General features: G+C 63.6%; 1 protein-coding gene across 3 annotated transcripts in view; it reads right to left on the reverse strand.

The window, feature by feature from the left end:
* Positions 1–12,300, reverse strand: part of ANKRD11 (ankyrin repeat domain 11) — a 102,630-nt gene that overhangs the window by 13,730 nt on the left and 76,600 nt on the right. For all 3 annotated transcript variants that reach the window (XM_035337139.1, XM_035337140.1, XM_035337141.1), the window contains exons 4-5: positions 9,941–10,079; positions 635–805 (exon numbers count right to left, since the gene is read on the reverse strand). In XM_035337139.1, the coding sequence (XP_035193030.1) occupies positions 635–805; positions 9,941–10,079 (310 nt within the window). The remainder of the gene's footprint in view (positions 1–634; positions 806–9,940; positions 10,080–12,300) is intronic.

Genomic DNA, 12,300 nt, shown 5'->3' on the forward strand with positions numbered 1-12,300 from the left:
TCCCCTAAAACCTCATTTCCTAAGGGAAGTGGCCTTTTACCAAGCACATGTGAGGTCTGGCAGCCCTGGGAGGGGAGCACATTTTCTGGGAACAGCTGAATGCTCTGAAGACTACGCAGCTTTTTGCTGCTTTTCAAGTCACAGCAACATAAGCAGCGAGATTTGCGTTAAGAACAGCAACCCAGGCAGCTCAAAGCTGCAGCGTCTGTGCGTAGGACACAGATGTACACACGCGGATCGCACGCTGCGCCTCTAAGAACCCCAGAGGGGGGGGGGCACGCAACAGATAAAAATTACCAAAATCCCAAATCCACAGTAAACACATCCCAGCTGCTCCGCATCTCACGTTGCAGTGCGCGCTGGCCATCATCGGCCTCATCCTTCTCCCCAGGAGGAACACGAAAAGACCAGAGGCTGGCGTCTGGCCCCGGCTCACCACGCTCCCCCACACCCAGCACCCCGGGGCCTGGCAGAGCCCCGCGGCAGCGCAGCCGCCCTCCTGCTCCCAGCTGTGCCGCGCTGCTCGCTGCTTTGGAGCAGGAGGTGTCCGCCAGGGACTGGACAGGGGGCAGAGAGCTCACCCTGAGCAGTGCCACCCCCAGAGGCAGCAGCACGGAGCCGGCCCCAAGCTCACCTGGGCTGTTTGCAGACTCCTCGGCTGTCATCTGCATGAGAAGAGCGACTTGCTGGCGCTCGGAGAGCGGGTAGCCTGCCCGGATTCCTGAAAGGCCCATTCCAAACAGCAAGCCAGGCTTTCTCGTGGCGGGCTCCTTTTTAATCCTCTTCCGCTCTGGACCCTGCTTTTCTGTGATGCAACGAGACACAAAAGCACAACCTGTGAGCGTCGCAGCGCCCGGGAACCACGCTCCTTTCCGAGCAGAGCGCTCTCAGCTCTCCGAGTCTGTCCCGGTCTCTCACGGATAAAAAAAGCCTCCGGTGAAGGATGCGTCCCTGCGGTGGGAGCGCTGGCACCCGCTCCTGCTGCCCACCAGCTCCGGCACCATGCATCGGGATGGGATGGGATGGCATGGGATGGGACGGGACGGACCTGGGGCTGGAATGGCATCGCCTCCGCCGCAGCCTCTCCTGGCGCGGGCTCCTGGGGGCTCTGCCCTGCTCCCTTCTCCCCCCAGTAAACAGCAGCGCAAGAGGCAGAGGAAGCGACTCCGTGGTGGGGCCACCGGCGGTACTGTACCTTCCATCTTGCTTCTAGGAGCCTCCATGTCATGCCATGGTGCTTCGGGGAGCGTACGCAGCCTTATACCACCACAGCATGGACTGAACTGGAGGCATCTAAAAGCATCAACAGAGAGTGCTAACGAGACAGGGGCTGAGCGCTCAGCAACGTTGCCACCTCACCCCTTCAGCACCGCCACGCCGTGGACTTTGCACCCGAGCTGTGGTTGCGGACCGAGCCCTGCCAGGACGGAGCAGGGGATGGGTCCTCTCCTCCCCAGGGCCCCCGGCACGCCGCTGGCACCCCAGTCCGACCCGCTGCTCGGCCGCATCCTTCCCAAAACAACCAGGAGTGAGCACTGTGCTGCCTCTGCCGGCCCTGCCGGCACGCACGCCTAAGCCCTGCGAGAAGCTCAGCTCTTCAAAGCATTTTCCCAGGTTTCCCGATGCAAATCTCACTTCTCTTCCCCTGCACGGAGCGCTGGCCGCCCTTCCCCTGCGCTTCTGCTTCGCCTGCTTGCCGGTGCTCCTGCCTGGCGCTGTTGCACGCTGCTCAGCACCGCTGCGGGGACGCGTCCCCAGCTCCAAGGTGTCAGCTCAGGAAACAAAAATTAAAGTTTCCTTTTGCGGAGCCAGCCGAGGAAGAGACAGCAAATGGATGTGCAGAGCAGCACGGCGATCCTGTGCCAAGGAGCCGAGCTGCGTGCCTCCTACCAGGCAACTGCCCTAACCCCACAGCAAAGCGTCAGGACGATGCGGTGCGTGTGAGTGCAGAACGCAGCGCTGCTCCCATCTAAGCGCTGGCACAGCTCGCTCCCAGCCAGGCTGGCTGCAGGGCTCCTGCTGCGTACAGAGGGCCGGGAACAGCATCCATGGGGCCAGGTGTGTAGAAGTTGTCAGTGCAGGCGAGCAGCTCCTGGTCCGAGCAGCGCGGGCTCGAGCCAGGGCTGCTCAGATGCTGCTTGAGAACCCTGAGCAGGACTCTGCACCGCGCTGGTCGGTGAGGGAGCACGCGGCCGTGTCTCTCTACGTAGCAGCCTGAATCTAAACACGCTCATCGTTGTGCTGGAGGAATTTTGAGAATCCCAGGAAGTGTTAGCAGTGGGACACGAGGAGTCTCAGAGAAGGGTCTGCAAACCAGTACATGCCTGAGAACCCTCCCCAATTTACAGGGCTCCAACCCCGAGCAGCCCGGGAGGGGACCCACCAAGCCCTCACCGGTGTCTGCCCACATCCAGGGTCCTGAAACTGGGCATGAGAAGCAAGGGGGACGCAGAGCTCCAGGAGGACGTGTAGGCTCGAGCCAGCCCTCCCTGCTGGGCCAAACACCAGGCACTGCCCTGGATGCTGCGGAGGCTCCAAAGCACGTTGAGGTGCTCCTTAGGAAGCAGCTCAGACAAGCATGCAGTGAGCCCGTCCCCACCCGCACCCCTGGTTTGGATGGAGGCAGCCAGCGCGGCTTTGGGCAGGAGCGCAAGGGCCAAACCTCCCCCTGGAGCCACAATGAGGCTGCCCCGCGTCGTCCCCTCGAGCCTAACGCCAGGACCAGCCTGGGGCCCACGCCGGCCGCCAGCCACGCACCCGAACCGCGTTAATTGGGTGACGCTTCGCTACAGAAACGAGCCGGTTGCACAACTCCGGGCTCTGCTTACATCAGCCACCCGTGGCTTTGCTGGCTCCCGGGTGCCTGCAGGTGCCACTCCGTGCCTGGGCTCTCGTGGACCCCTCAGGCACGGGGTCCGGACACCAGTGGGGCCGGTCAGCAGTGCTCAGGACCGCCCTGGCCCCAGCCGGTGCTCACCACACCTCCCGGCACGCGCCCTGGGGATGCGCGCAGGCACCGACGGAAAACCCCCACCTAATCCTCCAAAGGCACGTTTCGGTCACCCTGGCAGCGGTAGGAGATGAAATCAGATCACAGGCAAGTGGATCGCTTTTGAATGGCTTACAATAAAATTAAACCCAACGTGCTCACGGTAAGAAAACAAGGCAGCCCGGGCAGCTCCCCGAGCCCCACGGCCGAGCCGCGCGTGCCGCCAGCCCCGTCCGATCCCGCTGTGCCCGGCGCTGGCAGAGGCCCCGGCCACATCCAGCCCTGCCACAGCACGGGGCACGCCTGACACACGTACAGCCCATGTGTAAGGGCCCCGCGGGGCAGGGGCCGTGTGGGCGTGCAGGGCAGTCCCAGGCAGAGCAGCAACGCCTGGGGGCCGCGGGTTGGCACAAGGAGCCTGCCATTTCCCCAAAACGACTCCGAAGTTCAACCGAAAACCTCTAAGCTCCTGTTAGCTCTGCAGTTGGAGAGCCTTCCTCCTCCACGCAACATTTTGCATGAAAGCCATGTGATCCACGCGACAGAAATAAACCGGAGGATGATGGCTGTGCTCCTGCTTGCTCGCGCCGCGGCGAGGGCTGAGGCAGCAGCCGAGGAGCTGGGCTCGCGCGTGGTGCCCTGCGGGACGGGGGCACCGCGGGGCCTGGCACCAGGGGGTGGCTCCCTGCTGCTCGGTGACCCAGCCCTCAGCAGCCTTCCCTGGCCCTGCCCTGCTGCAATCCCGCTTTATTTCAGCCTGGAAATCTTCGCTCAGAGCCCGGTTGTCAGCAGGTGTCCGTGGGGAGCCTGCACGAAGACCTCGGCTCACAAGCTCCAGGTGTCAGCGGCTCCTGCAGGCTGCTCCCTTCCCCCTGCTCTGCAACGCCCTGCAGCAACGTGGAGCAAGCCGAGGGAAACACTCACACCTCGGCCAGCAGGAGCCAAACATCTGGCACAAAAACCCCGTAGGGAGGCTGTGCCAAGGCTGTGCAGGGCGCCCCCCCATAGAAGCCGAGCGCAGGGCCGTGCGAGCCGCGGCACCGTGCGTGTGCCCCACCGGAGGGGTGAGCACAGAGGGCTCCGGACGAGCCCCACCACCAGGGACCCGTTTTTAACTCAGCTCCTTGCCGTCTGCTTCCATCCCCATCACAGAGCAAAGCCTCAGCCGGGGACCTGCTGCTTGTTCCCGGGCTACGAACGCCGCTCCCGTGCGTGGCAGACCGCGAGCGCGCTTCCAGGACAAAGGCCCGCAGGTGGCTCCTGTGCCCGAATTAAGCTCCAGGTCACGCAACGCTGGCGCTGCCTCCGCGGGGGGTGCAAAGCTGGGGCTGAGCCTCGGCCCCAGCAGGAAGGGGAGCGAGGACGAGGCCGGGAGCCAGACGGGAGCGGCGCGAGGGGAAAACCTTCGCAGGTTCCTGGCTGGCGTGCCGCGAGGTGCGGGCATCGCGGAGAGCTGCAGCCGGGCTCCCGCGCCCCAGTACCGCGTGTCGCGCCCCGTAATGCAAAAAGCATCCGTGTGCACGGCTCCGGCGTGACAGCACAGGCACGGAAGGTGGCACCCTGAGGAAAAATGCCAGTCCCAAACAAGCAGCTCGCGCCGCACAGCTCGGCGCTGCACGGGGACGCCGCCGGCTGGCTCGCTCACGGGTCGGGATTTTGGAGTTTATGCACGGAGCGAGCACGCGAACAGCGGATCAATAAGAATAAATTAGAACGGCACAGACAGCAACGGAGACTGCATTGCACCCCCGAGACACCGCACAAAGCCTCTGCCTTCCTGATCCACAGCCCGGCATGCGTAAGAGTGACTCATTTCTACTGCAGAAGTCACAGGGCACAAGATGTTTCGGCGCACGCCAGCTCCAGCGAGGGGAAGCAGCCCGGCCCCGTGCGGGCAGCACCCAGCCTGAGCATGCAGACACGCAGCCTACCCAGAGCCCCGCTCGCACGCTGCTCGCCCGGGCTCTGCACGCTGCTGAGCACAAGCAGAGGGCTTCCTACGGCTGCGGGCAGAGGGAAAGGCGGCGCGGCACGAGCAGGCTCCGAAGATGCCCCAGGAGTTCAGGACCTGCACGCAGCGCGGGGAGGACAGCAGCAGGTTAAACGGCGGTGGCACGGGCAGATCAACGAGAGGTGGCAGCAGGAGGGCGGCAGGGCTGGCACAAAGGCACCGAGGCCGTAACGTAGCGGCCCACGAGCGGAGGCACGCGGCATTCCGGCTCGTCCGACGCAGGCAGGAGGCGCGTTCTGTACCAGGGAGTTCAGGCACGTGCTGCAGCCCCTGCAGGGTGAACGTTCCCCAGGTAGAGAAGGGAGGGGATGTGGCACGGCAGCCACGTGGAAGCCAAGAGGGAGCCGGGAGGGAACGCTGTCTGCTTGGGCAGCATGGCCAGGGCCGCCCCAAGCACTGCTCCTCATCCCAAGGACCGAGAGGGTCCCCCAGCGCCCAGCCCCGGCTCACCGGGGACGGAGCCATCTGCAGGCCCCGACCCCGCTGGCCTGGGTGGCTGTAAGAGCCTCGCTCAGGGGGAGAGGTTTAACGCCGGGCCCCAGGCAGCGACCCGAGCAGGAGCCTTTCCCCCGGCCAGCCCTGCTGGACAGACAACACGACCACGCCGAAGGGCGCAAACGCAGCTTTTGGGGCGGCCGTCGACTGCCAGGCTTCAGCCCCGGGGCTTCTATCAGATACAGCGATCTCCATGTCAGACAGCAATGATTCCGGACGAGAATTCAGGTCCGCACTTTTCATTTCCCACGAGGCCGAAAGAGCTGGAGGAGGAGGAGGAGGAGGAGGAGCAGGAGGGGAGGAAGGCTCGCCCGCGCAGCCCCCCTCTGGGAGCGGGGGGCAGGACACTCTGCAGACAGCGCTGATAAAAGCTCTTGTATTAGGGAAAAAGCCATCATTGATAGATTTTTGGTTCACAGGGACCCGGCACGCTGCAGCCTCTCCCTCTGCATGTTAAGCAGGTGAGGCGGGGGGAGGAGGGAGATTTATGGCAGCTCCCCTCATCAAGCGACCTGCTTTCCCGCACAGCACCTCCCAGATGGCTGATGCACACGGGGAGTTTCTAAGGGTGATCTGAAGGCTGCTGTTTGCCAGCCTCGGCACACTGTGCCGGCATTATGGAGCCGGCTAGAAGCGAAGCAGCTCTGACATTCACTCTCTCCCCCGTTGCTAGGTGAGAACAGTTTCTCGACTATTTTAGTAAAAGGACCGAAATTATACAGCCGAAGAAAGGCCCGATGCAGCGCAGCCCATTCGAGTCCCCCCAGCTGCACACATCCGCCCGACGCCAGCAACGGAGGCGCACACAAACAGCGCCTTGGTACGCAGATGGGTTTTTTACCAAGCCAGCGATTTGCTTCTCACGGCTTCCCTCGCCAGCCCCGCTGCCTGCGACCAGCGAGCCCGCTCCCCGGCAGCCCCGCTCCAAGACCAGCAGCCACGGCCGGGAGGGACGGAGCGGGTGGGTTAGCTCGGCTCATTCCTCGGGCTGGGTAACCCAGTAATTCGCCCACGTACCGTGCCTGGGGATCAGCGCGAAGGAGGCTCCGAGGCCAGATCCTGCTGCCTGCGCTCACGCTCGCCGCCGCCGGCACAACCCGCAGCCGCCCTCCACGGTGCTGCCCCCCAGCTCCTTGCCCCCAGCTCGCACCTACCTCGCTACTCAGGACCTCGGAAGCACGATGCCGCTTTCATGTCTTGTTTTTGAAGGGGACGGACGCGGCCAAAGGGGCTTTTAGCTCTGGGGCCTCTCAGCCCACACTCTCCACACCCACCCTCTGGCCGCGCTCCCCCATCCCACAAAGCCAAATGCCTCCAGACCACAGCAGCGGCAGGCGATGCCGACTTTAACCCTGACAGCACAGGAGGGATCCTCACCGGAGGGAACCTAACCTGCTGCTCCCCTCCTCCAGGGCAGGAGCTGCCTCCTGCTCCGTGCCCGGCACCGTGCCACGGCCCCAACCCGCGCTGTCCCCGGCACCGGCACCACCGCTGCCTGCGGTGCCGTTTGGTTCAGCTCGCGCCCCAGTGACAACAACAAAAACATCGAGCGGTGCTGAGAAATCCCATGACCCAAACTCACAACACGCTCCTCTCCTGCCCCCCCCCGAGACCCCTCCTGCCCCCCCAACTCCCCTTCTGCCCCCCCAGTCCCCTCCTGTCCCCCCTCCGCCTCTGGCTGCCCTCGTCCCCCCTGCGGGAGGCGGTGGGAGAGCTCAGTTGCGCAAAGCCCTCGGCTCCAGCACGAGCTGCCAGAAAAACCAAAGCGTGCGTGACAAAACGGTTCAGAATTAGGATTTCTCTGGTGTTTGGGGAACTTTAAAAGTGAAGCATTTGTTTCTGGAATAAGGCTGCTGAGGCCAGGGCTGCGCAGCTCAGCCGTGACACGCTCCAACACGGAGCAGCACGCGTTGCGCTCAGTGCACGGCCACGGCAGCGAGCACGGGCGCAGGACGGCTCCCCCGCCTGTGATTTTGGGGTAAGGGGATTCAAGTCCGGGGCTTGGGCATGATCTGGGCAAACCCGGGCTTCTTACGTGCTCCGATTGTGGCAGAAAGAGCGCCAAACCTGCCCCAGAGATGTCACCCAGGCCCAAGGGGCAGCTTGGAGGCACCAGGAACCAGCAGCGCCCTAAGGGGCAAACCCAGCCCAGCGCCGGCCTCTCCTCCCTGGAGGGGTCAGCAGGGGAGGCCCCCTCTGCACCCAGGGGGAACCAGCACAGCGGACCCAACCTCGCTCAGGTCCTTCCAGCTCCCTGGAGAGCTTGTGGAAGGCAAAATTAACTCAAAGCGCCCTGGAGATATTTATTAAGTCATCACCTCTCCCCGGTGATGACTGAAAGCCCAGAAACCACAGCTCCACCCTACAGGAAGCCGAGGGACTCGAGCGACAGCCCGAAAGCAAGCTAAGGAGGCCGTCCCCGCTAGGGCTGACATGGAACCACAGAACCATTAGGGCTGGAAGAGACCTTGAGCATCACCGGGCCCAGCCATCGCCCTGCTGCTGACCCTGGCTCCCTGCTCATCGCACAGCTGCGGGGTTTTGGTGCGTGTCTGTGTTAATGGCTAACCTCCTTTCGGCACGGCGCACAAAGAGCTGCACGAAGCCTCACGGGTGGCTCCGAGTGCTGGGGAGAAGCTGGCTTTACTCGTCTGGCTGCTGCCAGGCAGCACGTAGGCTCTCGGCGCTGTCTGGATGTGGGGAGATGCTGCACAAGGGGAGGGGAGGAAGGCAGGAGAAGTCTCGGGCAGAGAGATGCTGCTCCCACAGAGCTGCTGCAGCAAACCCAGGCAAGGCTGCACGTTACTGCTTAAAGAGGGGAAAAAATCCTGCTACAGGCAGAAGAGCCCTCTCCCAGTCCCCACATCCTTCCAGCTGAATTTCACGTGGCTGTGGCAAAGCCGTCCTCAGGCACACACGAAAGCCCGCGTGCGGCAGCCCAGGAAGTCCGGCTGCGCTGCACAAATCATCTGAGGTCAGCCCCGCAACTGGCACGGCGAGCGCTGGTGTTGCAATCCCACTTCTCACAGCAGCTGAAACCGAAGCTTAGGAAGGGAAGAGAAAAAGCAGCCCCTGCTCAGGGCAGCGGGACGCGGCCCCCTTGCTGCAGTCCCTTGCTCGAGACCAAAGCTTTGTCCTTCGTCCTGCGGCCGCGTGCCAGCGGGACGTGGCTGGTGGGTGTCGTGGGACACTGACTGCACCTGCGCAGGCTCAGGGCCCCTCTCCGGCCCCGTGTGAGGTGGGCAACCCTTGTGCTGCCACAAACAGGCCTCCCCCCCAGGGAAAGCCCTCCCCGAGCCCATCCGAGGAGGAGAAGGACCCCACGGTCACAGCAGGGTGGTGCCAGAGGGGAGCACGGTGCCGGGGAGCCTCTCCCACCTCAGGCACCTGGTTGCTGGAGGAAAAGACCTCGGAGAAGAGCAAGCAGCCCCTGCTCAGCATCAGCCCGGCTCTCCGTGCCGTTCATCGGCGGCTCCCCGCCGCTATCTCCTCCCCAGGGGCTGAGTCACTTCCTCTCTCTGGTCTCGACCAAATCGGCTGCTGATGACTCGCCTACACCTTCCCAGCCTTTGTCAGCCCCGTTTGTCTTTCAGTGCGCCTTCAGTGAGCCCAGCTGCCCTGCCCGCAGCTCGCCGAGCCCTGGAGGGGAAGGGCAAGATGCATCTGACACGACCCTCTGCTTGTAGCAGCACCGGGCTGTCCCTGCCCGCCTGCTCCTTCTCCATCGTTTTCCTTCCTGATGCCGCCGGCAGCACCATCTCCAACATTTCCACAGCCAGAAGGAGACCCGAGCCCTCTGAACAGCAGACAACTGCTGCTGGTCCCCCAGGAAGCGAGCTGGAACAGCCCGGCCGTGACGTCCCAGCTACCACAAGGGCCAGGAAGCCCCTTCATTAATTGAGTTTGGGTTTAAAATCTCCAAGAGTCCTGCACGTGGCTCAGAAACGCCCTCGGCAGGAAGCAGCAGCAGCCACGGCTGTGGCTCCTCAGCGCTGCCGTGCCCCGGCACCCGGAGGTGATGTTCCTGCACGCAGCCGGGGAGCACAGCGCAGGGCGCACCGGAGCCATCCCCAGCCAAAGCCCTCCCTGTGCCCCCTGCTCCTCCCTGGGGAGCGAGGTGGGGTCCCCCAGGCCAGGCTGCCCTGTGGGCCCCCAGAGGTGGCAGAAATATTTATCGACACGCACAGGCACAGCGAGTTTGCCCCCCCCCCCCCCCGAGCCATCCCCGGTCCCTTTCCGTGTGTTACTGAGAGCACAAGGGCCCGGATCTGCTCAGCTCCCGACGTGCCCGTGTGGCTCAGGAGCCCTCCTCTTGCTCACCGCCTCCTCCTCCGCTCACAAAACCCCAGGAGATGCGGAGCAGCGCTCTGGTACGGACGGGCACCGCGTGCATCCCACCAGCCCCACTGCTCCCGTCTCCACGGTGGGGTTTGCGGTTCCTGTACCTGTATCTGAGTCCTTTTGATCTCCATTTGTTCCGACAGTGAAAGGCAACTTCCGCTTCGTGGCCCTCTCTTTCACCTCTTTGCCGCCATCGCTCCGGTCCAACTTGGGAGTCTTGGTTAGAGAAACTTTATCTTTATCCTGGGAAGAGAAAGCAGACAGCGGGTTAGCAACGTCAGCAAGCGCCGTCCCCGGACCGTGCAGGGTCTGACCGCCAGCCCGGCCTCCGGAGGCCTCATCCTCCCCTTCCCGCAGGGCTTTGGTCAAGGCTCCCCGGCCCCAGCAGAGAGCCAGGAGAGCCGGGGGCTGCGATACTCGTAGTGCAGGCACACGGCGTTGCTGTTGGAGCCTATGTGACATGGGGTTGTTCTGGGGGATACTGGGGCAGCCGCCGGCCTGCCGCCCTTCCCATTACAGGGCCAGCCCCGCAGCCGAGAGGCCGGCGCTCCAGGGCGCACACCGGGCACGGGGTCGGCCGTGCCGTGGCAAAAGGATTGCTGCGAACGCGGCAGGAAAACCCGCTTCTGAAGGGAGGGCAGCAGAGGTTGAAGGATTTAGATGCTTAATTCTAAGCTGCTTCCTACTGGGATTTGAAGAGGACAAGCTACCTCGAGCACAAATCCACCGCGAGCGCGCGAAGGCGCGGGAAGCGACGCAGGCGCCGGGTGGGCAGTGAGAAATCGGGTGCAGAACTGAAACTTGTGGAGCTCCACGTGCTGAGGATGCGCAGACCAAGTCACGCCGTTGTCGCTTTTGTATTTCAGGAGCTATTAGCTCAGGCGTGTGCTCCGAGTTTCAGCCCTGCGCCGCCGCTCTAAAGGCGAGGCCACAACGAGCGGCTTCTGCGATTTCAAACAAAAGCTCAGACTAGGCTCTAGGCACAAGGTTAGATGAAATAAAGAACCTTAATTTTTCTGATCGTGCAAGAGCACCGCTGGAGCCTCAGACAAGCGCAGACAACAGACACTGCGCAGGTGGCTCCTGCCTCAGCCTTCACGAGACCACGGCATCACCACACGCATCGCTCCTTCCTCCTCCTCGGCTGCACTCGCAACGCTCGACCTCCTCATCCACGTTCCAGTGCAACGCTAAGGCTTGAAAAAATGGGGCTGGGAATCCCGTTTTTGGTAAAGCAAGCTGGAGGGACGCATCTGAGAGCTCAGCAGCCCGATCCCTGCCTGCAGAGCAGCTGTCGGGGCTGGAGCCGGGCACACTCCACCGCCGGCACCGCCACCGCCCGCCCTCCTCCTCCTCTTCCTCACGCAGCTGCCCCAGGCTGCATCGAACCCCCACGTGTTCCGGTGCTGTTGCCTAATTTTTTCTGCTGTGGACAACACGAGGCTGCCCCACGAAGGTGCAGGTTACGCAGCGCTGCTCTCACAGCTCCGAGCAGCTCAGGCAGGGCAACGCGGGCAGCCAGAACCCAGAGGTAACGGGGGACAGGTCGGCCTCTCGGCAGCCCCCCGCCGAATTCCTCCCCATCTATCCCAAGCCCACAGCCACCCACCACCTTCCAGGACCGCCCTGATGCAAGCGGGCCAATTTGCCCCTTTCCTCCCCAGTTCAAGGCCAAGCTCTGACAGCAACGCCACGCTGTGCGTCTGCGGGCCCGGCCCCGGCTCAGCACCCAGGCAGCGGCGGTGCTGAGCTGCCTTCTCCGGGTGGCAACAACAGCAAGGGCATGGCCCCAGACTTCCAGACTTCCCCAGCCCGGCACTTTTACCCCAGCCGGTCAGGGCTGGGACAAGGGCGCAGCACCGGAGCTACCCACACAGCAGCAGCAGGAGGAGCAGCAGCCGTGGCGCGGGCTCGGGGCGCTGCCACAGCCCTGCACTCCCAGCACCTCTTCCAGTGCTGGAGTCTTGGAGCCTCACAGCCGACACCGATGGCTCCGGTCAGCCAGGTCCACGTGGTGGCAGCTCACAGCGAGGCAGGCAGGCTGTTTCTGGAGGACTCCAAAGGTACCGGTCACATCTGGCGCTTCTCACGTGGTGCCTATCCCCTGGGCAGCTGTGCTTGCTGTTTGTGGCTCATGTTCCTCTCCTGGACCTTTCCCACCCGGTATTTAAGTACAAACGAACCTTTCGCCCGCTTCTGCAGCAGGAGGCCGGGATGCAGCCCAGCCCCTGGCGCCCCGTGGTGGGATTTCCTCGACTCCGAGAGCTTCTCCCAGACGCCAGCTCCACGGTGAGACCTCCAGCAAGAGGTCGGCTGTGCTCCGCACAAAAAACGCGGCTCTTTTGTTTGTGACCTTCAAAGGGAGCACAGCTGGAGCGCACCCGCCGTGTCCTCCGCTGCCTGCGAGGCTCCCAGCCCACCCGGGGAGGCTGCAGGGGGCTGCAAGGGGCTGCAGGGGGCTGCA

This window comes from Oxyura jamaicensis, chromosome 11, assembly GCF_011077185.1.
Source record: "Oxyura jamaicensis isolate SHBP4307 breed ruddy duck chromosome 11, BPBGC_Ojam_1.0, whole genome shotgun sequence".
In the NCBI taxonomy this organism is placed as follows: Eukaryota; Metazoa; Chordata; class Aves; order Anseriformes; family Anatidae; genus Oxyura; species Oxyura jamaicensis.